Source organism: Mya arenaria, chromosome 15 (assembly GCF_026914265.1).
Source record: "Mya arenaria isolate MELC-2E11 chromosome 15, ASM2691426v1".
NCBI lineage: Eukaryota > Metazoa > Mollusca > Bivalvia > Myida > Myidae > Mya > Mya arenaria.
Window position 1 is genome coordinate 1,923,276 of NC_069136.1, and position 27,771 is coordinate 1,951,046.

General features: G+C 35.3%; 1 protein-coding gene across 1 annotated transcript; it reads left to right on the forward strand.

The window, feature by feature from the left end:
• Positions 1-113: 113 nt before the first annotated feature.
• Positions 114-27,011, forward strand: LOC128219870 (remodeling and spacing factor 1-like). Its single transcript, XM_052928004.1, has 21 exons — positions 114-258; positions 1,063-1,163; positions 1,509-1,601; positions 2,268-2,396; positions 3,112-3,188; positions 4,398-4,477; positions 4,877-5,001; positions 8,043-10,100; positions 10,588-10,824; positions 11,664-11,886; positions 12,059-12,115; positions 12,856-12,941; positions 13,374-13,478; positions 15,108-15,187; positions 15,546-15,609; positions 16,523-16,749; positions 17,291-17,406; positions 20,158-20,305; positions 20,732-20,889; positions 22,670-23,048; positions 23,295-27,011. The coding sequence occupies exons 1-21, from the start codon at positions 114-116 to the stop codon at positions 25,363-25,365; spliced, it is 6,759 nt and encodes a 2,252-aa protein (XP_052783964.1). The 3' UTR covers positions 25,366-27,011.
• Positions 27,012-27,771: the final 760 nt, after the last annotated feature.

The following is a 27,771-nucleotide window of genomic DNA, read 5'->3' on the forward strand; positions in this document are numbered from 1 at the left end:
GTGGTAGGGGAAATTATCCAGACTATGACCATCTTGGTTATAAATAACGGTACGCAATCTATTACGCAAATGGTACGGGATTTATCGCTGCCAGGGAAATTAGCATAAACAAAATGGCTGCCTCCGACCAAAGCGTCTGTTTATCAAATCCGAATTTTGCCGTTATTTGCTCATTTCTCGACAAATATGGAGAAATTCTTGGCTTACCAGCAGTGCCGTACAAGGAATTACACGAATGGATCGAAGATTCAACCAAAGGTAACGAATGCTTACTATAAATCCCCTTAAAATGATTCATACCGCCAGTTCAACTTCAAAACAATGAAAACCTAAACAATAACAAAGTGTAAAAATTGTTCATTCGTATTTATTTTTGAGGTAAGTGCAGCGTAAACTATAGTGTTTTTATATATGAAATCTTAGTCCATATTTTCTTACAGCGCCTTAAGTACGACCTACTAATGTTAAAATCATAAATCGATTGCTTAGTGCATGACTGTTGTAAGCTGTAGTCCACCTTAATGGCTGTTAATGAGTCTTTGGACGATTTTTTTTACTATGGCAGAGTCGTGACGTCCACCATCCCAGCAAAAACTAGCAAACAGTCCTTGCGCAGAGAATCCTCTTGGCCACAACTTTGAAATTGTCTCCGTTATAAATTCAACTTCCTACAAAAATATTATTGCCTACTATTAAACACATATTTATTTATGTCATAATGCCAAAAAACATATTCAGATATCATAAAAATTTACATGTGTCGATTGTTTATCAAGTATTCCGATATCTGTAAGTCTGGGACAAATCTGACAGGTTGTGTACATGTAAAGAAGGGTATTTGTGAACCGGAATATATTTATGTGAAAATATCAACTCTAATGACAAATGCAATCCAGTTAAGATCACTGTCGGGTATATATTGAACAATTTTGTCATTATTATGCAACATCAAGGCATAATACTACTATATACCTAGGATTTTACTAAACAAAGCCGCCCTATTCACAAAGACTTGAAAGTATAATGCATATCCCAACAGCTGGTTTTGTATGATCATTTCAGTTCATCCCACACTTATTGAGCTGCATGTGAAACTGTTAAGAAGAATTAGCAAAAAGTACAGCAGTGTCACGGCTGACAGATGGCTTAGAACTGTAGTAAAGGTGAGTGTGTTGTGTGATCTACAAAGAAGAATTATTATGAATATAAATATATATGAAATTTTTTTATTATTATTATTATAATTATTAGTATTATTATTACTTTTGGTATAATTTACCTGGTAGTATCATTTTTGTTAGTATTTGTATAGTTTTATTTAGCTTATTTGATTCATAATAATATTTAAATGAATATAACATTGGCAATAAAATGCTTTGGTATTTATAGGAAGTTAAATATTTGACTTGTTTCTTTGCCTGATAGGAATAAAACATACCATATATGTTCTTATCTGATATTACCAGTACTTAAAGAGTGAGAGCTCATGAATGTTCATTTCTCTACAGTTTTGCTGGCGTTACAGCGATGTGGATGCCTGGGAGATAGAGAGATATGGCTATAAGCTGGCCAAAGTCTCCACCAAACTAACCCTTCTTAAGGTACACTATAAATGCTCTATGTATTGTACATGTAAGTGCGTAGGGTTAAAGCCAGGTTTTTAAAAAGGGCAGGATGCAGCAGAAAAAGGATAGGGCAAAAAGGGCACATTTTATGAGACTGTGAAAAAGCTGAAATATTATGAATTTGTCAGAAAAATGGCAGAAATGTGTGTAATTGAGGTTGTGTAAGGTTTCAGCTTACAAATGGTCCTACCAAAAAAGGATCGGGTGCAGTACCCTTCCAAAGTCTTTGACTAAAACCTTAGGATGTGAACTAAAAAGTAAGAGTAAAATAGAAATATGAAACCTAAGGCTTTCAGACATATTGATGTTCATTTGCCAACCTGTTATGATGATGCCCAAAAGGCAAAGTAATTAGTTATAATTGCTTGATTTGGAATGGAATTAAATTATTTGCAGTTGATGTACATTTTAATGCATATTAGACACAATAAGGCTGCCTTGTCAAATACATGTAAAGCGTTTTTCAACAATCAGAATGTGAACTACAAGTGGACAAACCAGAACACTTCCTTATACATTCCTGCACCTCAGATCTTTATAACAAATCGGAAAAGGATACATGCATATATTTTTTTGACAGGGAAAATATTCAGCTTATACTCAATTAAATACAGAAATCAATGTTTCCTGTTTCCTCCCCAGAACCTCTTGGAAGAGCAGTTTGATTGTAACAACAAGTTTAAGGACAAGGTGAATGAACAGACGGCCCAAGAGATGAGGTTCTTGCCCATTGGACGAGACAAAAACGGCATGGCTTACTGGTTCTTCCTGGTGAGAATAACTACATAATCATATTCTTATTACGGTGATAAAAAAGCATGCATTCTGATACTTAAAATTGAGTTCAAAAATTAAAATTTAAGAATTTTGGCTTTCAATTTTTTCAGTCTATGATGTTAAGGTATTCTTTCTGCTCCTGGTTGTTCTTTTGCTTAAAGGGACACACTTATTCAAAGCAATACATACAAATGCATAACAAACATAAACTTTGAGTGATAAGCCTTTAACTACTTACTAAATAATGCATTTATGGAAAATATTACTGATAACAAGATTGTTACCATGTATTGAATAGCTGAAAACGCAAAAAAACAAATATGGATAGGTGAGTGCTAAAAGATTTACTGTATGCTGATATCGTCTCATCAGGTAGAAATAGTGTGTTTCCTGCACCTTTCTTTCAAATTAAACTTGGTATCCTTCATAAGAACCATTGTTTTTGATGTGTATTCATCCTTTTTGGTATATCAAAATAATTGTATTAATTGTGGTAAATCTTATTTGGGAGTAAGAGTGTATCTTTAATATAATAAATATATTGTTTGATCTAAAATGCAAAGCAGTTCTAAGAAGACAAGATAAGTAACATATTAACACATTCAGTCATCTTCAATATACTTTTTAACCAGAAAAACAGAAGTATGTACCTTCTATGAATTAGTTTGAAACAAGCCAGCTATTCCCATACATGTGTTATGTTTTCCAGGACAAGGAGTTGAATCTGCGTGTGTACCGGGAGGACCAGGATGATGTTGATGCAGAGTCCTGGCAAATTGTCTGCAGGTACATAAATGGGCATTTTGTGGCATACATCGAGCCTTATACATGTTGGAAAGTAGGTTTTGCATCTAAATATAGGATCACCTATCACTATTTATTCTTTGTGCAGGTGTGTATGTCATAGATCATCAATATATACATGTATGTGATATTTTTTATATTCACGCTGCACATGTTATTAATTGTTCATGTTATGCACTCCTTGCCAAAATATATGTGTAACTATATTTGCCTAAATAATTGCATTAGGAAAGATAATTCTATCAGTAGCCTGTTTAAATTGGGAATGATTTTGAATATTTTTCAATTGTCTTTCTTTATTTTGTTTGGTACCAATAATTCTTTTCAGTTTATACCTTTAAAGAAGGCCTACTGATTACAAACAGGAGCTATTGTCATCGCATTGGTTCAAAATTTTATTTAGTTTAATTTAATGTAACCAGTATAGCCTGATATAAACCATGTTAGCATTATTTCTGTCTTAGGGTGAATTACGTAGTTATGTACCTTTGAGACGGCCTGGTTTAAACGCAATGAATTTTTAGTGCAAGAGTGTTTTAGCTCGACTATTTGAAGAATAAGGAGAGCTATACTACTCACCCTAGCCTAGGTGTCAGCATCACGCCTTGGTTAAGGTTTTGCATGTAAACATGTGTTAGTCATTATCTTAGCAAACACATCACCAATTGCATTGAAACTTTAAATATGAGTTCCCAACTATCCCACCTACTTATTTCATGAAGTTAGATAATACTATTTTAAATATAATGTAAATTATGGACATTTATTATTTGATTTAGAAACTCTGGTTAAGATTTTGAATGTAAGCGTACATTGGTAAATATATCAGCAATTACTTGATGTATTGCACTGAGACTTCATACAATGGTATTCAAACATCCATTCTACTTCAATATCCAAGTTAGATAACTGTGTTAGGCATGAATGCAAATTATAGACATAGGTGACTTTCTCTATTACTACTTGATGAATTGCATGGAAAATTCATACAATGTTGCCCAACCTACTTGAATAACACAGTTAAATAACTATTTTTTGCATAAATTAAACATACATGTAACCTTAATTATTACCCTACTGAGAATATTTGAGAGCACTGCCCCTGTGATGGCTTTTATTATCCGTATTATCCTTGTGATTGATAGTTTTTGTCAAGTTCTATTTATGGATCATATTTAACTTCTTTTTCAGGACAAGAGAGGAGCTAGCTAAGCTGGTCTCAAGTCTAGAGAGTGGAACAGATATTAAACCAGAGATGTCTGATCTATCAGGTATAACAGAATGTTTTCAACATTTTTCTTTTGACATATTTAGCTTTATACCAGTTTGATGAAATTTAAAAAAAACAAACAAATACATTTTGGTTCTTTTTGAAATTGTTACTTGCCAATTTACAAGTATAAGGCCTAAGGAGCTAACTGGGGTTATATTTCACCTGTGAGCCATGGGGATAACTTTGTTTCACATTTGGTGTGCACATTGGTCATGTTCAGTAGATGTCCCTCTTTGATTTGGGGTTCAAAGGTCAATGGTGATCAAGAAAAGTAATGTGCACTCTGACTACTGATGGTAACACACATGATTTGCAGATTTTCTGAAAACAGACAACTGTTCAGCCTTAATCAATTTCCTTATTGGTAATTTCTTGATGATATCATTGTTTTTTTCAGATGGGTCAAAGTCGGAGCCAGTCAGTGACACAGGGGAGGATTCCCGAGACTCATTCAGACAGCGCACCCCCCATGGCCCCTCCCCTTTAGCAGGGCAACAGGAGGGTGGGGACTCTGATACACAGGTGGGTAGGAAATTACACATTCACATGTAGTCATGTTAGTTACAGACAGTGTATATCCAACAGCCCCTCCCCGCTGGCAGGGCTACAGAAGAGGGGTGACTCTAACTTACACAGTGAAAGAAAGCACATGCTAGAAGACATTTCCCCGATTGTAGAAAACAACAACTGGTTTATGTATCACATTATGTGGTTTGGTGTCTTTTGAGTAAAGTCATTTTTGTGTCGCCTGAAAAGACGACATATAGGGGTTACTTTTGTCAGCGGCGGTGGCGGTGGCGGTGGCGGCGGCGTCCGCGTCCCATTTTCGCTTGTCCGGGGTATATATCCTAAACTATTAGTGGTATCAACTTGAAACTTCATATGTACATAGATCTAATTGAGGGCAAGTGCAGTGCACAAGAACTGTTACTCTTGCTTCCATATTTTTAGAGTTTTGCCCTTTGTTATTTTTCATGCTTAAAGTTTTGTCCGGGGCATATCTTGTAGAATATAAGAGTTATCAACTTGAAACTTCATATGTAGATATATCTCATGGAGGGCAAGTGCAGTGCACAATAACAGTAACTCTTGCTTTCTTAGTTTTAAAGTTATTGCCCTTTGTTAATTTTCATGCTTAAAGTTTTGTCCGGGGCATACCTTGAAGAATATAAGAGGTATCAACTTGAAACTTCATAGCTAGATAGATCTCATTGAGGGCAAGTGCAGTGCACAATAACAGTAACTCTTGCTTTCTTAGTTTTAAAGTTATTGCCCTTTGTTAATTTTCATGCTTAAAGTTTTGTCCGGGGCATATCTTGAAGAATATAAGAGGTATCAACTTGAAACTTCATAGCTAGATATATCTCATTGAGGGCAAGTGCAGTGCACAATAACAGTAACTCTTGCTTTCTTAGTTTTAAAGTTATTGCCCTTTGTTAATTTTCATGCTTAAAGTTTTGTCCGGGGCATACCTTGAAGAATATAAGAGGTATCAACTTGAAACTTCATAGCTAGATAGATCTCATTGAGGGCAAGTGCAGTGCACAATAACAGTAACTCTTGCTTTCTTAGTTTTAAAGTTATTGCCCTTTGTTAATTTTCATGCTTAAAGTTTTGTCCGGGGCATACCTTGAAGAATATAAGAGGTATCAACTTGAAACTTCATAGCTAGATAGATCTCATTTAGGGCAAGTGCAGTGCACAATAACAGTAACTCTTGCTTTCTTAGTTTTAAAGTTATTGCCCTTTGTTAATTTTCATGCTTAAAGTTTTGTCTGGGGCATACCTTGAAGAATATAAGAGGTATCAACTTGAAACTTCATAGCTAGATAGATCTCATTGAGAGCAAGTGCAGTGCACAAATACCGTTACTCTTGCTGCCATATTTTTAGAGTTATTGGCCTTTGTTAATTTTCTTGCTTAGGTTTTGTCCTTGGCATATCTCGTAAACTATAGGAGGTTTCAACCTGAAACTTATTCCGTAGGTATATCTGATTGAGGGTTCAAATGCCACCTACACTTGAAAGTTAAATGGCATCATCATTGTCTATAAATGAATAAAATGCCAATCTAACAGCTATAATGTCGACAGTAAATAATTCGTCAGGCGACACATCCATCTCGCGGAGTTCTAGTTCATTTCAGGGCTCGAATTTAAGCTGGCATACTCGCTAAATGCGAGTCAGTTTTGCCGATAGCGACCTCATAAAAAATCTACTTGCTAAAATTTGCGAGTCCCATATTTTAAAACAAAAGAGGATGAACGCGAATGAGAACACAAAGAATATCATGTGGCATAGAGGCTTAACAACTCATAACAGCTTAGCATAAAACGCTTTTGTGACACTGATCGCGAGTGCCGATTTTGATAACGGGGTACATATTTGCAGTACACAAAATTCCAACACAGTGATCTCCCTTGACAAGCAGACAAGTTCAGCAAAATCCACTGTTTTTTTCCTGAATATCAGAATGTGTCGTCTGCAGATATAAATAAACTATTAAATGTCAGAATAAAGCTTATTGTTTTATTGATTAAAAGAATATTGTCATGTGTTCTTAAGGAAAAGTAATGTTTGACTCTTGTTCATTAAAGATTTAACTTGTATTGACATTGGTTACTTTATTGTTCGGCATATAATGCTAATTTAACCTAATTTAATAGTTTGGGAAAAAAGCAAGTAACTTTTTGATAAAGTGAGTAAAACATTTACCCACTTGCCAAAAATTGCAAGTAGGAAAAAAGTTTAAATTCCAGCCCTGCATTTCATAAATACAACAGGTTTTATCCTATCCTAAGAAACTTGGCCAGATAAATTGGCAGCTTGATGTTTAAGACCAGTGTGAATATTTATCATTTCTGGTTAAGAGTTAGGTTACTATGTCCAATACTAAGACAAAATTTTACATTAACTCTCATCTATCAGTTAAAATTGGTGACAACCCACTCCATTATGATTAACCAACCCATGATTTTTTGAGTGGATTGTCACCAATTTTAAATGATAAATGAGAATTAATCAGGTGAAATGAATGCCCTGCTACTGTAATCAGGATACTCCTGTACAGGGATAAAACAATGACCAAGTACCGGTATTGTATAAAAAAATGATCCTTTAGAATTGAGATTGCTGATAAGTGATTTCATAGTCTTCAAATTAATTTTTGCTATGTGGCTGTAATTCTCTAACTAAGATAAATATGGAAAAACAATGTAAATGATAATTCTCTAAACTTAGATATATATGGAAGACCAACAATATAGATTATTTGTTTTTCGCTAAAAATTGATCTTTATTACATTCAAAATTGTATAAAGAAAAAAAAAACCCATAAAAGTTTGCTTTTAGTTTCAATTCTCATGACTTGTTAACATTTAACTTCATCTTGATATTCTTTTATAGAAATTTTCATTAACTTTTGATTTTGAATAAATGTACATTTATTTATAATTGAAAAAAATATCAAAATGCCTTCAAATTGAAGGATTTATTATGATTTTAGACCAATTTTCATCCCTACTCCACATCTTTATTAACCACATCTACAATCTTTGTTCACAGGGTGATGTTAAACCAAGCATAACATTGAAGATTAGCAAAGGTGAAATCCAGTCCCCAAGTAAACAATTGCAGAATAAATTCAAGAAGGAGAAAGGTTCAGAGATCAAAAAGATTATGTGTAAGTTAAAGACTGATGATGAAACCAAAGTCGAAGTGAAGGAGGAAGTCGAATCAGATAAGGAAGAATCTGAAAATGAGGCCAGTGAGACAAAACCAAAGAAATGTGACCAATTAACTGTTGATGACAATGTTGAAGAAAAATTAAATGTTAATGGCAAGGTTGAAGACAAATCAAATGGTGATAAAAAGGTTGAGGACAGATTAACTGTCAATGACAATGTTGAAGAGGTTGAGGACAGATTAAATGATGATGACAAGGTTGAAGCTGAATCAAATGTTGTCAACAAAGTTAAAGAGAAATTAAATGCTGATGACAAGGTTGAAGACAGATTAAACGGTGACAATAAGGTTGAAGACAGATTAAATGTTGACGACAAAGTTAAAGAGAAATTAAATGTTGATGACAAGGTTGAAGACAAAAAAGAATCTGAAAAACATCCAAGTAAAACAGAAGAATGTGATAAAGACACTGTTGATATATCACATGATCAGCATTCACCTCAAGCTAAAGAACCAGACAAAGAAATTAGGAAAGAAGAAAAAGTTGATAGTATTAAAGCTGAAAAGGAGTCTGAAACCAATCGTGAAGACAAAGAGGTTGTTATAAGTGACAAGAAAGAACCTAGTAAAGAAGATGTGGATGATCTCAAGAAAAGTAATGTTTCATTAGAAGCTGATTCTGTGTCTATTGAGCATTCCCCAATGCAAGATAAAAGTGTAACTGAAAGTAAAAGTGGTAATGATAAAACTGATGTTAATACAAGTGATCTGAGAAATGGACCCGCAGAAATAGATACAGAGGATAGCAATAAGGATAAATCAAGCGAAGAATTATTGTCCGAGTCAAAAAAGATTAACTTTAAAGATACAGATAAACCCTCCAATGAAAATACCAGTAATACCTCAAGTAACCGTATTAAAGAAAGTAAAGACTCAAATGCTGCTGAAGAAAGTAAAGACTTTTCACAAATTCCTGCCAAAGATACAGTTTCTAAAGATGAGCCAGGTGAATCTAGGCCTTCACTCACTGAGACAAAAGAAAGTGTTATTGTGCCCAAAACAATAGATGATAAAGAAACAATAGATGATAAGGAAACAATAGATGAACAAGTGGAAACACTGAAAGAAGCTGAACTTGATACAAAAGATTCAAAGCCTGATGGACATTCAGAAACTCCATCTCTAAATGAGGATAGAAGTAATGAATGTATGGCTAATGATGGAAAAATATGTAGCGAATCTGAAACTAAAAATGATGTTAAAGATGATATTAATGGCGAAAATGTAGCAACAGTGGCAGATGCAATAAGTAAGAAAACCAGAAAACGAAAACAGGTTGACAATGCTAAAGAATGTGCTAGCAGTTCTTCCGACGAGGAAAGTAAGGCTGAGAAAGACAATAGTGAAAAGAGAAAGATAATGATTGCAGTTCGAAAATCCCATAAATCAGATAATTGTGAAAGTGCAAAGAGTGGGCCTACTGAGGAACATGTAAATAAAGTTGAAGAATTTCAAGAAAAAGACAAGTCTAATGAGATTGACATTAAGCGTAAAATTACTGAAGAAGATGTTAAATGTCTAGATGATGAAACAAAGCAAATTGATTCTGAAACGCCACCAAAAGATGTAAATGAAACAGAATTGAAAGGAGAAAAGAATGAAGAACACAATAAGGTAACTGAAAGAAATAAAAAGAGCGATGTTGAGCAGAAATCTGATAAAGTTGTGGATGAAAGTGAGTGTGATACCAAAGTAGGTGCTGAGATATCTGATGATGATAATGATGATGATGATGATGATGATGATGACAGTGAAAGTATAGTTATTGATAATGAAGAAAGCAAGAAAGTGTCATCGGATACTGAGTCTGAGGATTCTAAACCTTTGAAGAAAGTTACAGGATTGCTTGCTCATTCAAGACAGACAAAGAAAAGACAGGTAATTTCCTTGTGTTTAAATAGTTCATTGCAGCAATTTTACATACAAACTATCATTATTTGACGACAGTATGTGGCATAAGTTACATTTGTAAAATGAATACTACAAGAAGCAATATGCATTATATGGAATTCAAAATCATTGGGGTTTTCAAGGAATCATGCCTGCCACCATGTAGTACAAACAATCTTATCTGTAAATGGATCCTCGTATTTTACATTATAAATACTGAATGCTTTAACCCTTTTCCAAAACATATTCACAAAAAATTGTGCTTTTAAAATCATTGAGCACACATTTTAATGAGTACTAAAGTTAAAATAAATAGGAAATGGTTAAATCTGTATTTGTACTGGATAACTAGTGCTAGAAACACTTAAAAAGGAATCATATGTTTAATTTTGTTTCGTTCATTTTAATATGAGATTTTCAGCTGATTTAAAACATCTTTTTGATGTTAAAATGTATATTTTGGCAAATCCAACAGGCTGAAGACAATGTTGACATAGATATCGTAGAGCCTGCTTCTAAGCGTTCCAAGCTGAGGGGGCGTGTCAGTTCAAGGGGGCGAGGCAAGCTGTCATCAGCAGCACCCTCAGACACATCTTCGTCCGACTCTGATGATATGCCTCTCAGTCAGGTGGCTGTACGAGGCACCAGGGGCAGTAACCCAGCCCACAGGAAAACTTCAGTTGGACTCAAGAAGAAGAATGGCTTACAACAGGTATCAATAAATGTGGGACCTGTGATTATTGTCTTTTTTCTGGTTGGATAATAAGATACAGGTGGGAAAAGATATGCCAGCTCTAGATATTTCCATGTTTATGATTTTCATTAAATGCTGTCCGTCATTTATTTACCCTAATAAGTGTCATGCATGTATATACAGTGTTCTGCAAACGATTTGAAAACATGGGCCCAGATGGCCAATCAGACTTTAAAACTTTTCAGAAAAGGTTGGACACAATTACTGATAGAAATCTTATTTAATAGTGATTTCATAGAAAAGCATTCAACTATTACTATTTATACAATCATTTTATCTTGATGCAAGAGGGTGGCCTTCACGGAACACTCCATAATGATTTAATACAAATGTAGGTTTATTTATGTTTTGTTATCATTAGACTAATGACATACATAACTTTCCCAATAAAACACTAATGCGAAATTTGTGTAATAGTGTGTATTCTTTTACAATCCCTATGTAAATTGTGTGATTGTTAAATATTTTAACACACTTACTTAAAGGTATAAAACATAGGTAGATGCACAAAAGACACAAATTAAATTTAGTGCATTATTATGTTTTACGGTAATTCATTTAATGGAAAATATAAGCCTTTATTGATAGGTTTTTCAATTAATAGCTACAGGGCCACAAATTCCTCCGTTAAAGTAGCGCCAAAATATTGAAATTATTTGTACACAAATCATTTTATCATTATTGTCAAATGAGTTAAACATAATAAAGCATTATAGTTAATGTTTCTTTTGAGTATCAATCTATGTTTAGTACTTTTAAAGTTTTTGTGATTATTCACAATAACTATAAATTGACAGGAAGAATCTCCAGCCAAATCCAAGGACTCATCAGAGGCAGGTCTGAGTGGAGATGAGCAGGGTCGGCGACGAAGTCTGCGCGTGCGGACTTTACAAGCCCGTAAAAAGTCTCCATCACCCGAGTATGTTCCCAGTGAATCTGAGAATTACACGGAAGATGAGCATGATGACGATGAGTTCATCTTGAAGTCGAGATTGCGGAGAAAAAGGGAGCCAAAGGAAGGTGTGTTGAACATGCTGGTAGTTATCCCACCATTAAAATTTTTTCCCCATTTTAAGATATTGTTTTGAGATATCTTTTTAAAAATAAAAGTTTCTGAAAGATAAGTGATGTTAATCAAATGAACAAACCATCTGTTTGGTTTTGGCTCATAGCTTTTTTTTTGTTATTTCAGAAGTTGAAGAAGTACCTAAGGGTAGAAATGCTCTGAGATTTGAGGCTAAAACAAATAGTAAGTGATTGGTCAACTTGTTTTAATCATATAATATTTTTGTATTGCATGAGTGGTTGTTGTTGTTGTTGTTTATTGGTATTGTCAATTTATTATCTACGGTATAAATTCTTTTTTGAAAGATATTACCTTGATGAAAAAATGTATTTACTCAAAAGCTTTGGTCAAAAAACTAAGTTGAAGACGTTGTTTACTTCATATGTGCTGCTCAAAATACTGTTACAGATTAACACTTTTCTCTCATATAAGTTAACTTACAATAACAATAGAACAGATCTGGATTGTTTGGGAAACTGTCGAAAGTTTCATTTTTCTAAAAGCTTTTGTATGCTTTTAGCCATGAAATATCAATTTTTGACATAAATGTGAAAAAATAATATTTTGTAAGCAGTCTTGTATCGCTGGTTTCGCTTGTTTCCACACAATTAGGCAATGTCAGAATAAGAGAGAAAATAATTCAAGAAACAAGCTTTCTTGACCTTGAAAAGTTGCAAACCAGGTCAATTCAGATCTGATTTCAGTTGAAATAGTGTTCCAAATGCACACAACAGTAACTACGTATAATGTTGTTTTGTTCATTTATTAACATATTAGTTATGAGGAAGGAATACTCTTTCAAATGATAATAGAATTACATGTGGTCGTAAATTTGGCATCACAATTTACTTAGTGGAGCTACCTATGAACTAATTTCTGGTTCAGATTCATTATTGGTTTGTATCTGTCATTTATTATCACAGAAAAGGTTGGAAAGAAGGTATCTGTGGTGGAGGAAGAGGAGGATTTCCCCTGTTGCAAGTGCGGCCTTTGTCACCAGCCAGAGTGGGTATGTACTGTAGACAACAATGATACTTCCTTTTGCCCTATATTGGGATTGATATGACACTAGACTGCATTAGAATGAATGACTTAGAATGAGATTTCCAAATGCATCAGGACTTAGATTATGGTAAATCATGAATTAATATGTTTAAGGTAATGCAAAATTATGAATATTGTGTTTAGGTAATACAAAATTATTATTATTTTTAGGTAATACAAAATTATGAATATTGTTTAGGTAATACAAAATCATGAATATTTTGTTGGTAATACAAAATAATGAATAGTTTTTCTGTAGAAATTCTTGAGAGTCTATAGAACCATTCTGGAAGATATTTGTGAGCTTTACAACAAAATTAAATATGTCACAGGTTATAATATTTTGTACACATTTTGTAAGTCACTTGCATGTAAATTCACTCCTATATTTTTCTAGATCCTTCTTTGTGATAAGTGTGAGGCTGGTTACCATACAGCCTGCCTCCGACCCCCGCTTATGGTTGTACCAGAAGGAGACTGGTTCTGTCCGCCTTGTGAACATGTGAGTACTGCACAACGAATTCCAGGGCAACTTGCATTCTAGGGAGACCATTTTTAAGCAAAGAGCTTTATTATCTCAGCAACGACCCATTTTTATACGCCCGAAGGGTCGTATTATGTTATGGCCTCCATCGTCTGTCCGTCTGTCTGTCTGTCCGTTAGCAATTCCGTGTCCGGGCCATAACCTGGTAACTAATAAAGCGATTTTCAAATGACTTTATACAAATCATCACTACATTAAAAGGATGTGTCGCGCGCAATTTCCAGGTCCATACCTCAAACACTAGAATCACCATGGGGGTGCGTTAGCAAATCCGTGTCCGGGCCACAACTTGGTCACTAATAAAGTCATTTTCAAATAACTTTATACAAAGCATCATTACATTAAAAGGATTTGTCGCGCGCAATTTCCAGGTCCATACCTCGAACACTAGAATCACCATGGGGGGGACGTTAGCAATTCCATGTCCAGGCCATAACTGGGTTACTACTAAAGCAATTTTCAAATAACTTTATACAAATCATCTTTACATTAAAAGGATTTGTCAAGCATGCTTTCCAGGTCCGTACTCAAAGGCTAATTGCACTGGGGGGCGTTAGCAATTCCGTGTCCGGGCCATAACTTGGTAACTAATAAAGCGATTTTCAAATAACTTTATACAAATCATCACTACATTAAAAGGATGTGTCGCGCGCAATTTCCAGGTCCATACCTCAAAGACTAGAATCACCATGGGGTTGCATTAGCAAATCCGTGTCCGGGCCACAACTTGGTCACTAATAAAGTCATTTTCAAATAACTTTATACAAAGCATCATTACATTAAAAGGATGTGTCGCGCGCAATTTTCAGGTCCATACCTCAAACACTAGAATCACCATGGGGGGGACGTTAGCAATTCCATGTCCAGGCCATAACTGGGTTACTACTAAAGTAATTTTCAAATAACTTTATACAAATCATCTCTACATTAAAAGGATTTGTCAAGCATGCTTTCCAGGTCCGTACCTCAAAGGCTAATTTCACTGGGGGGCGTTAGCAATTCCGTTAGCAATTCCGTGTCCAGGCCACAATTTTGTGTTACTACTAATAAAGGAATTTTTATAAAACGCGTCCTAGCCACAACTTTGTAACCAATAAAGCAATTTTTAGATAACTTTATACAAATTATTTTTATTAGCACTGCTAACTTAAGTATCATTAAAGTTTCAATATTGGAAGTTTAAGCCTTTGTTGTAAACACTTCACACCTAGTAAGCAGTATACTAGCATAACCTAAATGTTTATTAAAGACCTCAAGCCGAATCTTCTTCGGGCGTATAATGCTCCGTTTCGCGGTGCTCTTGTTAAAAAGAGTGTTGAGTAAAAAAATGAAATTGTTAACCAAAAGAAAGACTAAGGTCCTAAAGGGGCTTATGACCCCCAGAGTCCTGGCTATTTTTCAGAAATGACATAAGAGCTGTTAGAATCCCTGAATCATTATATCTAATGACCTACAGATTTACTAGCATACAATATGAAAAGCTTCAACAAGGTATGGCATCCTTTATGCAGCCATTTGTCCCATGAATAATGGGCATGTTTAGAGAAAATTTCTGTATGAATTGTACTAACATTTCCATGTTTTCAGAACATGTTGACAGAGAAGTTACAAGAGCAACTGAAGATGCTGGATCAGGCCATTGTGAAGAATGACAGACTTATCAAGAGGTAAAAAACTCTGGCGAATTCAACACAGTGGTTCCTTCCCTTTGCTGTACAGTAATAACTGCTGTCATGCATCTTACTTGTATAAAAATATTTAAATAACACTTTGTTTACAAATAACAATTGTTATAACAGTAAAAAACATATTTGTTCATACATCTTTGCATGGAATATCACTCAAAACTTCTTTTTTTAAACTGAGCAAAATCTTTTATGATTATTAAATTGTATTTGTTTCCATTTTGTATATGCTGCAGCATATTGATGTTGTTGTAATGTATAATGTCAAAATTGTTTGCATAGTAAAAAAAAGTATGGAAACAGAATATCTAAGATTCAAATTTGTTTTCTATTCCGATAGGAAGGAAAGGCTGGCCTTTGTCTCCGTAAGCCTGGACAATGTCATCAAAGAATCTCTGTCACAGGTATGAGAGTTTACAATATCACCACATGTAATTTATTAAATGTACATAATCATGAAATTCAGAAACACAGATGTATTAATGCTGATTAGGAATGGTACCTGCTTAAAGCTGCACACTCACAGATTGACAGTTTTGACATTTTATTTTAGTTCTTATCTCAGAATCAGCTGATTTTGGCATCAATGCCTTCAATTCAGTGTGATGAGTTAACTCACAATAGAACAAATCTCAATTGTTTGAAAAACGTCGAAAACTTTCATTTTCTTAAAGCGTTATTTAGCTTTTAGCAACAAAATGTCAATATTCGACCATAAATGTGCAGAACTGCAATCAAATCCTTAGTCAGCCTTCTTATATCACAGGTTTTCAGACATTTACGCTAAAATTGGCTCATCCCAAGACAAAAATAAAAAAAAGTTGTCAAAACAGGCAATCTGTGAGAGTGCAGCTTTAAAGCTTTGATTTTTTAAAATTTAGTTTGAATAAATATGTTAATGCTGACTACTGTCAGGGGATGAGCCTTTTAAAAAGGTGCAGCAGAAGAGGGACAGGTGCTTTTAAAGAAAAACGCACTGTGGGTAATTTCAGCTTATGAATTTGACATATTAAAGTTAAAATATGTTAAAATGATAAAGTAATATTAGCATTCAACTTCTATATATGTAGTTCATATGTATATATAGTCAAATATTTCTTTTGTTTTTATTACGACCTACAATATGATTATAAATACATACAAATTTAACCTATTTTTTGGGGGGGTTAGTATTGTCTCAATACTACTGCAGTATGCTTTTTTTGTTTATAATTATTTGAGTCGAATGAGTAAACATGAAAATTCATTAAGATGAAGAAAAAAATGCATTAACCTATTACTATTGTGCAGCTTAAAATAGTTCATTAATACTTGCAGGCAGAAGAAAAACCTGAAGTTATAGCGAGAAGCAAGCGACGAGCATCACGATCAAAAAGAGGTCCAATTGCGTACAGTGATGAGGACAGTGACAGTGAAACTAACTCTACCGAGGAGGAATCAGGAAGCTCATCTGATTCTTCCTCACAGTCAGAGATCTCTGTGGAGGACAGGCGGCATAAACAAAAGAAACATAAAGAATCTAAATTTGTGCAGAGGGCTTGCAGGTATTTCTGTTTATAAGCTTTCTTTTTTCCGAAGCAAAACAGTTCTGGTATAATCAGAGCCAATATTTGTACCAATATCAGGAATATACTTCATTTAAATTTCTATCTCGACACATTTTACCCCATAAAAGCATTGCATGATTCAAATGTTCAATGTTTTAACTCTTAATATTTACACCTCAAATTCTTTTCCTTAAATGAACTGCATTTCAGCAATTGCGAATATTTTTCTAATAAATGTAACATCTGTAGACATGTTCGGATCACGAAACATGAGTATTAATTAATGAATATAAATTGAAAAGGGTTTATATGGTTATTGTTTGTATTGTTTCAGCAAGCCACGAAAAACTTTCATCAATATGCTGAATAGTGCTTTATTTATTAGTATATATTATCAATGGGTTTTTAATAAAATATTATTCAACATACATGTCACATATACTAATTCATTTATGATAAAAAATGTCCAGACTAGAATTTCAAACTTATGCTTTTGTTCTTAAATGAAGTTGCATGTGCATATATGTCAATGTTTCAGGTCAAAGAAGCAGGTTAGCTACAGGTTTGAAGAGTATGATGAGCTCATTATGGATGCGATAGAGGAGGATCTCAGTATTCCTAAAGATCCGAAACCAAAGAAGGTCAAGCCTCCTGGTGAGTCTGCAGAGAGTTTTTTGCTTGTCTGTTTTTAGAAATATTAACTTCTATTTAATAATAGAGATTGCTAATAACTTTGTACACACGTTAACAGTGGCAATAGGCATACACACGTTAACAGTGGCAATAGGCATACACACGTTAACAGTGGCAATAGGCATACACACGTTAACAGTGGCAATAGGCATACACACGTTAACAGTGGCAATAGGCATAAGCAATGAGATCGCTAATAACTTTGTACACACGTTAACAGTGGCAATAGGCATACACACGTTAACAGTGGCAATAGGCATAAGCAATGAGATTGCTAATAACTTTGTACACACGTTAACAGTGGCAATAGGCATAAGCAATGAGATTGCTAATAACTTTGTACACACGTTAACAGTGGCAATAGGCATAAGCAATGAGATTGCTAATAACTTGATACAAACATTACAGTGGCGATAGACATTAGCAAGGAGATTGCCCAGCAACTTTGTTCACACATTAACAGTGGCAATAGGCATAAGCAATGAGATTGCTAATAACTTGATACAAACATTACAGTGGCGATAGACATTAGCAAGGAGATTGCCCAGCAACTTTGTTCACACATTAACAGTGGCAATAGGCATAAGCAATGAGATTGCTAATAACTTGATACAAACATTACAGTGGCGATAGACATTAGCAAGGAGATTGCCCAGCAACTTTGTTCACACATTAACAGTGGCAATAGGCATAAGCAATGAGATTGCTAATAACTTGATACAAACATTACAGTGGCGATAGACATTAGCAAGGAGATTGCTAATAACTTGATACAAACATTACAGTGGCGATAGACATTAACAGTGGCAAGGAGATTGCCCAGCAACTTTGTACACACATTAACAGTGGCGATAGACATTAGCAAGGAGATTGCCCAGCAACTTTGTACACACATTAACAGTGGCGATAGACATTAGCAAGGAGATTGCGCAGCAACTTTGTACACACATTAACAGTGGCAATAGGCATAAGCAATGAGATTGCTCACAACTTGGTACAAACATTAACAGTGGCAATAGGCATAAGCAATGAGATCGCTAACAACTTGGTACAAACATTAACAGTGGCAATAGGCATAAGCAATGAGATTGCCCAGCAACTTTGTACACACATTAACAGTGGCAATAGACATTAGCAAGGAGATTGCCCAGCAACTTTGTACACACATTAACAGTGGCAATAGGCATAAGCAATGAGATTGCTAATAACTTGATGCAAACATTACAGTGGCGATAGACATTAGCAATGAGATTGCCCAGCAACTTTGTACACATGTTAACAGTGGCAATAGGCATAAGCAATGAGATCGCTAACAACTTGGTACAAACATTAACAGTGGCAATAGACATTAGCAAGGAGATTGCCCAGCAACTTTGTACACACATTAACAGTGGCAATAGGCATAAGCAAGGAGATTGCTAACAACTTGGTACACACATTAACAGTGGCAATAGACATTAGCAAGGAGATTGCCCAGCAACTTTGTACAAACATTAACAGTGGCGATAGACATTAGCAATGAGATCACTGGCAACTTGGTACAAACATTAACAGTGGCGATAGACATTAGCAAGGAGATTGCCCAGCAACTTTGTACACACATTAACAGTGGCGATAGACATTAGCAAGGAGATTGCCCAGCAACTTGGTACAAACATTAACAGTGGTAATAGGCATAAGCAATGAGATTGCCCAGCAACTTTGTACACACATTAACAGTTGCAATAGGCATAAGCAATGAGATCGCTAACAACTTGGTACAAACATTAACAGTGGCAATAGGCATAAGCAAGGAGATTGCTAACAACTTGGTACAAACATAAACAGTGGCAATAGGCATAAGCAAGGAGATTGCTAACAACTTGGTACACTGTTAATGTTTGTACCAAGCAATGCTGTCAGCAACAATCAATAGTGGTTGTCCAAAATCGATGTCCCTAATGTTACTTCCGGAAACTACATATTTTTTTGTTTTGTGGTAAAAGTCCAGTAATTGTCAATTTTTTTCTCCGGTAAATTCTTGTTGAGTTCATTTCAACAAGGGAGGTCACTCTCTTACACAAATGTGGTGAATGTGAACACTTTTGCTTAAAAACTTACAAACTCTTCCAAAATAACAAATTGTTTTTAATTGTTTATGTATTTCATAAAACCTTCAAAAACCTTTCTCTATGGTGTAGTGGGTCCGATCTTACCTGCAAATACCGGGGATCCCGGCTTGATGCATTCTGTTTGTGAAACCTTTTTTGGTATCGTTTTATTAACAAATTTACTTTTTTGTAAAAGTTTTATGAAATTAAGATATTGTAATGAAATCTTCAATATTACAGGTTATTGAATGTTAAGCTGGTTAACAAATATTTAATATGCTTTTACATGGATAAAATGCTAAGATTACTTACTTTATGTGGTGTGCATCATTTTGCAATTGATAGTAAATCGAAATACTTGGTCCGATTGGATTCAATTATCGATAGCAAATGGAGTCTGATTTTCAATCCTACATATTAACAGTGGCAAAAGGTATAAGCATGGAGATCGCTAACAACTTTTAACACATATTGATATGTGTAATAGTCATAACTAAGGAGATTGCTACCAACTTTTCACACATTAACAGTGGCAAGAGGCATAAGCATGGATATTGCAAGTAACTTTATTTATTTAGCAACTTTGCTAATTATAATATCCTTTTATTTCCTCCTGTTTCAGGAATAAGTCGAGGTAAGGACATGTCCAACATTCTGGGGCAGTCAGACGAGGAACAGAAGACAAATAAGGTCCCCAAGAAGAGGAAACCTCGCCTGACTGAGCTCGACGATGTAGACGATGATGATACTGATGATTACCAAGTATCAGAGTAAGTCTTTGCCACATGTAGTGTTGAAATGTTTCTTGATCAGTGTTTGAATTTCTTGTAATTAATTTGTGTTAAAATACACTATGTAATACTGAATGTTGTATATTTTTTTAAAAACTTGAAATTAAACTTTATATGTTTAAGGTATTGATGTTTAGTATTGCTATTTAGGCATCTTTTATCAATATTGCATGAATTTACCATCAGTAAATTTTTATATTAAATATTTATAATATAACTGTTACTATCTTTGAATCGAGATACAGCAGTATATCTGTAACATGCATTAAGATAGATATACCTGAGGTCAAAGTTTCTTGAATCTTATAATTACATGTATATTAACAATCCATAGTCATATCTAAATGGATATTAACTGTCAGACGATTTAGACTCCAAAGTCTTATTCGTATATATACTTTACAGGCCGTCCAATGGTTCCGACTCAAAGTCTTCTGAGTATGAGAGTGAGGGTGTTAGTGAGGAGAGTGTTGGTTCAGACTGGAGGTCAAGGTCAACCTACGCCTCAAGGTCAAAACGCAAGGGAAGGAAAGGCCGCTTCTCCAAGTATAGGGGTGACTTTGGTAAGCTGTTATTAGTTATATGAAAACCTTCAAATGAAAAAGTAGATAAATGGTATAAATAATTTCGATATAAGTATTTAGTAACATCAGTCATTGAAATTAGACTTTTGGATGAACAAGCCCGAATTCTTATACTATTGCTTGGCATCAAATTTTCTTACAAGACCTGCTATATAAAATTCAAAATTAGAGCAAGCCCGGAAGACATTTTACCAGTGCAGGGCTTGTGGGCTTGTGTAAATTTCGACCACTGTAACATTAGTAGTTTATGATTGACATGGTTGCGCCACCCTGGGGTCCAAATTAGTGAATAAAGATATCCACCTATTTACTATGAAAATAAGTGCCTTCCCCCCGGAGGTTATATATTTCACTGGAATAGCCCTTAGATATTCATGCTCAAGTAGACATTTATAGCGGTGTCCATATTCGAAGGACATTAAAAAATAACCCTGGTGAGGCGATTATCCCAAAACCCCTTGGGTGAGAGGCGGACACCTTTACCACAGGGTCCACCATACCATCCTCATATACTCTGTAGATTGTTGCATTTATTATTTTTAATATCATTAAACAACCAGGTCATGAATATTAAAGGAATCAAGATATTCATATATTTTTTGCATTCAGTTGATTTGAAAAAAGCTTGAAAAAATTGTGAAAATATTCTCATAAAGTTACAGTAATCATCAGTGTTTAAAGAAAGTGGATTTTTAGCTTGACTTAAAAAAGACAAAGCTTCTGGTTAAAATTTTAGAGCAAGTTGGCATTTTCTTTTTTAACTTCAAGTTCCTTCATTCAATATTTTCATATGTCACACAGTTTTTCAGGACCATCACATAAGTAGGTCACTTATCTCCATATTATCCTAAATACAAATTATGGCCCTTGGTTGACTGGGTTAAAGTTTTACGACATATTGTGTCTGTTTAAAGTAAAAGGGCAAGTTTGGATTTTAACTTATATCTTCTTTACCCTTCATTCAATTGATTTCATACATCAGCTATCAATAGCCATCTAGCATATTCAGAATAACATACAGTTATATAACTGTCAGAATTGTATGTTATTCTGAATATGCTTTATGGCTCTTGATGAACATAGAAAGTTTGGATATAATTTTAAGGCAACTGGGGTTTTTAACTCTGATCTCAAGTACAGTTCATTCAATTATTCACACAGTCACATGACCATCATTCAATTTGGATAACTACATATTAATCTGAATACAAATTATGACAGTTGATTGACACAAAATTGATTTTTTGTTGTTTTTATGTGTTCGACTCAACTTCTCGTCTTGGCTGTAACTTTCTCTTGCATGGACAGATTTTGAAATAAATTTTTTTATTTGACTTTCTTTTATTGTTTTAAACTGACACATATAACATCATAAATGCATTCATTTCTATGACAAAGCTGCACTGAGCATCGACTGTGCTGTCCATCTACAGCTCTTGTTTTTAATACAACTGACTCAAGTCAGAAATTATTTTAATTGTTGTATTTAAACAGATGATTGGTAGGTAAGATGAGAGTGGTATAGTGGTATAAATGTCTGTCCCACTTAAGTGGTTGTGGGTTTTGGCTATCACATAGGGCATTTCCTTTTGGCATCTCAAGGAAAGATTTTTTTTACTGGTTTTCTACCATAAAAATACTCGCTAGTGATACATACCAGAGTTGAGCTCTCTTCATAATCATGCGAAAGTAAACAAGATTGAATAAAAACTGTTAAACAAAGAAGTTATATTAACATGCTAGTTTTCCTTTCTTTCAGTGGTTGACAGTGACTATGACAGTGAAGAGAAGGGGACGAGAAGATCGGTCCGTAGAGCAAGACGGAAGAATGTGAGTTATCGAGACGTTGACAGTGATGAAACAGAGGTTGAAAATAAAGATGATGACTCGTTCCACAGTTCAGAACTGTCTGACTCAGACTTTGAACAGAAGTGGAAACTTAGAAAGACAGACAAGAAGGTCCAGAAGAAATCAAAAGAACAGGCAAAGTCTGGAAGAAGGCAGAAAATCAGGAGGAGGATTTCGTCAGAAGAAGAAGAAGAGGAGGCTGAAAGTACGGATGAAACAGAAGAAGATGAAGAAGGCAGTTCTCTACCAAAAGAGAAAAAGAAGGGAAAGAAACCCAGCAAAACTGCCAAGTATGTATATTTTATGAATTTTTAATCTAAGGTTTTTTTGGGTCAGGCAACTGCAAATTGCCATCTTGTGTATTTTTATTCAAAGAACTAGTGCCTGTAAGAGTTTAAATTATTGCTTATGTATGATTAATAATCATTGATTATATAAGTGTAAAAAACTTCTTGAATTTATTGTAAAAATAAAAAGTGAATGAGATTGTGTAATTGAAGTATGATTGTAACACTTTATTGATATAAACATTGTAGGGCTGATGACAGTGAAGACACAGATCAAAGCTCTAACAATAAAAGGAAGAAAGAATTGAAGAAATCCAAGGTTGATTCAGAAACTGAGGAGGAAACAGGAGCAGAGACAACCGAAGAGTCATCAGAAGAGTCTGGAGATGATGCAACTGAGGATGAAAACCCTAAGAAGAAACCAGCAATATCAAAGAAGAACCCAGCTAAGAAAAAGGTCATTGAATCTGGAAGTGATAGTGAAACTGATGTTGATGATAACCAAGTTAAAGGTGACACTTGTAAGAAGGTTGATCTTCATACTAGTGAAACTAGTGAGCATGAATCAGAGCATGATGATTCTGGTGAGTGGGAAGAAATAGATGTTCATGAGGACAAAGATAATAAAGTATTAAAGAAGGAAATTGTTGAAGAAAAGGTTGAGCCTGTTGCTAAAGACAAAGCAACCAAAGGTAAGAGAAGTCAAGCTGGTGGTGATAATTATATTGAGGAACAAGATGCAAAGAAGAAAAAGGTTGATTCTGACCAAGGAAATGAGCAAGACATTATGAATGTCAAAGAAAATGCAGATACTGTGAAGGATATAGAAAAGCATGTGGAAACTAAAGCCATTGAACAAACAACTGAAGTAACACCTAAAAAGAAAAGGGGACGTAAACCGAAAGCTGCAATTAGTGAGTCAGAAACAACAACTCCCGAAGTAACACCGAAGAAAAGAGGAAGGAAGCCTAAAGCAAAGCTTGAAAGTGAGGAAAAAGGTGAAGAAACACAAGAAGGAACACCAGTCAAGAAAAAGAAAGGTAGAAAAGCCAAGGCTGAGGCTGTTAAAAATATTGAAAAGAATCATGGTGGTGATGATGAGGATGATGATACAACTACAAAAGGAGAAAACAAGGAAGGGGTAAAGGTAAATGAGGATGAAAGTAATGAAAAAAATGAAAAACAAGACAGTGAAGCAACACAAGCAGAAAAACAGAAAGATGATAGTCCGTTGTCTGTTCGGAATAAACATAATGCACCAGTTGGAGTTGTGAAACCTGAAGTAAGACAAGGTGTTATTGTTGAAAATAAGCAAGTATTGGAAGGCAGAAGTGGTGAGCAGCGGGCACCGCAAGAAAGTGTGAACCCACTGCAAGGAATGAGAGATATGGCCATGGGAAATCAGGTTATGTCAGGCCACCACCAGAGCAGCTTTACTCCATACCCACAGTCTAGCCATGGAAGTGGTAACATGCCCCCTGGATACATGGGACAATCGGGCTTCCAGGCCTATCCCCAGGGTCCACCCCCTCAGTATGGGCATGGGGGACCTGGTCCAGCAGGACATTACCAAGCCCACCCTGGCATGCCTCATGCAGCACCTCAATCTGGCCACGGTCCACAGGGTTCATTTCCTCCAAACCAGGGACCCATGTCCCCTAACAGCTATCAGCAGTCTGGTTCATTCATGGCTGGCATGCAACATGGTGCACCACCAGGCTATTTTCCTCCAGGATACAGGCCGAGTATCTCATCTCCTGAAAGATTTAATCAACCAAGTGGGCCCCAGGGACCCTACCAACAAGGACCCTACGCTGGTTTCCACCCACAACAGGGGCCCTATCCCCATGGTCCAAGGCCAGGTTATGGCCCCGGGCCCCACCCAGGCCACTATTCCATGGGGCCCCATACTCAAGTTCCAGACGCCTCCATCATGCCCCACCCAGGTAGTGGTCCTCCCGGGCACTACCAACAAGGGATGCCTCCTTACAATTATACTTCTATGGGCCCCTCTGGACCTTTCCAGCCCCAACATGGGTTCCAGGGCCCATCAAACCAGCCCCACAATTCACAGCCAATTGAAAGCCCGAATATGCCAGTGCGACCACCAATGAGACACATTGTACCTTCCTCATCACAATCTACTCCTAGCCCCAGCGCGAGGTCCGAGGGGTCCACAGAGGCCCCTAACAGAGGTTTTATGATGGACAATATCCTTAAACCTTCCCCAGAGGGTACAAGTGGTTCTAATGATGTGGAGGAAAGTGAAGACGTTTCAGACATTGATAGATACACATCATTTTTGTGTAAGGACAAGTAAATTATACCTCATTATTGTCCAGTAGAAACTTTGAAGTGGACAGCATCCTTTTAACCTTCTCCAGAGGGTACAATTGGGTCTAGTGATTTTAAGGATAGCTAAGACGTTTCAAACAGTGATGAATACACATCAAGTCAAATATTCCAAATATAGGCGTGTGTTGGACTCCCCTTAAACCTCTTCCCACGAGGGTACAAGTTGGCTTAATGATGTTTAGGAAAGACTTTGAAGACACGTGTGTAAGGGCAAATCAATTGATTTTTTTCGAAGAGAAACAAATTACTGTTGTGGTTGAGAAATATTAATTTGTTAATTTAAAAGTTAACCTCTCTTCATTTTCTGTTTCTCAATTAAAAAGCTCGAGAACGGGAGATCATATAGTTACCCATTCGTCCGTCTCGCTTCGTCTTTCCGCACGAGAATAACTTTAAAATCTACTGATGGGTGTTAAATGAAACTAATAACATTGACGGAGGGCAATATATGTAAGTGCAGTGCGCAAGAACATAACTCCTAGCTTCAAACACTGCTTATAACCTTCACCTTCCACTTCTACAGTGTTCATTATTGAGGAAACTGCTTGTCCTAACCGAAACAGTATTTAAGGGATTTAAATGAAACTTGGAATTTCGGTAGATATCAATGAGAGGGAGTTCCATTATTCACTTTAGCATATTTGTTGTACTTATTTTTTGTCCGGATTATAACTCGAAACGTCTTTTCCTTCAACTTCATGACCTTGACTTCGTTTTTTTCAGAGTTAATGCTCTTTGTTTTTTTAATACTTAATTTCGTCCGATGCGTAACTTCAGAAGTCTTTGAGGTAGGAATCGAAACCTGATACACAGATATAGGAAGTGTACAAGAATCATAACAAGTTTAGTATTTCATCAATATTCATCAATAATTTCACTTATATGTTTAACTTGTAGATAAAAAAGAGAAGTATTTTTTTCCAATTTGCACATTTGTACATTGTTGGGGGGCATACATAACTTCCAATAACAGCCTTGTTTTATTTGGGCATGATGTTGACAGAGTTGTTTATTGCAACAACCAATATTATTGAACCCCTTCTAAGTAATGAATCGCTTTTGTACGGCATGTCTGATTTATAATTGCCAATTTTGTACATAACGTTGTGGTTAATAATCTCAATTTTTATTGTTAGATTTTTATTTAATATTTCATTTTTATGTATATTTTTCTGCTTTTTTAGAGCCGAGCTCGTTTTTTTTGTATCGACATATTCCATTATTGTTATATTATATGTATCGTTCCGTCATTCAAATCATGTTAATTTTCACAAAGGCATCCCGGATACAAATGGCCAGTGTTACGTTTTGAAATTTAAACTCATGTTCATAGATAAGAAGTACGTGTATGCTCCTGAATCCGTATATGAGTCACCATAACTCGAGCACGCATAATGAATTAAAGAAGTGGCAAAATATCTGAACTACCCAAACTGCACTTACCTTGGTATCATTTACACTCCGTTTGTCATACTACGATTCAGCTAACTATTAAAACACGTTCACTGTGAGGTGTTAAGCAGCGCTAACATGTATTAGAATCAATGTTGTTACTGTAACGTTTATGTATAGCTACAACTCTAAATTTTTAAGTAAATCTTTTAAATACAATCTTGAGTTTGTGTTGAGTTAAGTTCACGATGTGCCGATAGTACAGAACTTCGTCATACTTAACAGCGCTGTACACGAAATTGTGCAATTGTTTCTAACCTTTTCAGAAACAGCAGACCACAAATATGTCCATAATAGTGCTAGAGTAGAAAAGATTTAAATGTTAAATTCGTTGTAAACTTTAACAACGTTCTGAGCAATCTGGCCCCAATTTCTCGAAACTTCTTAAGTCCCTTATAATAGGATTAAGCTAATCTCACTATTTTCTATAAAATGTGTTATATTTACGTTTTCAATCATTTTTAGAAATTATGTAGGAATAAACTTTATGATTATCAGAATAAACCATTTTTCATTTATCAAAATCAATTTTCAGTATGTATTTTGGCTTATTGAAATAAGCGACTTAAGCCTGTTAAGCTTAAGAAGTTTCGAGAAATTGGGGCTAGACCATTGCTCGCTATTGCGATCCCTTCTCGTTGAAATCTAGAAAAAGTTCGATTTTCGACAATTTCTGTATATTTGGTCAAAATTTGGGTCCTTTGGTCAAACAGTTATCACGTGGTATACACACCGTATATGCAGGCTACAGAATGGTTGCAAAAGCTTAATCTCCAAGGTTGGCAACATAATCCAAACATAATGAACAGTTCACTTTGTGATTTCTGGTTAAATCCCAATATCTCGTATACGCAGACCTTATTCTTGGACGCGCGGTGCCTTTTGAAGTGCCTTACTATTGGCATAAAACAGATTATCA

Bases quoted from the DNA above. Each gene is read 5' to 3' on its own strand.
- LOC128219870 (XM_052928004.1), top strand. From the start codon at position 114: ATGGCTGCCTCCGACCAAAGCGTCTGTTTATCAAATCCGAATTTTGCC. The intron at 1,602-2,267 runs GTACACTATAAA...TTTCCTCCCCAG, and splicing joins CCAAACTAACCCTTCTTAAG to AACCTCTTGGAAGAGCAGTT. The intron at 15,610-16,522 runs GTATGAGAGTTT...TAATACTTGCAG, and splicing joins TCAAAGAATCTCTGTCACAG to GCAGAAGAAAAACCTGAAGT.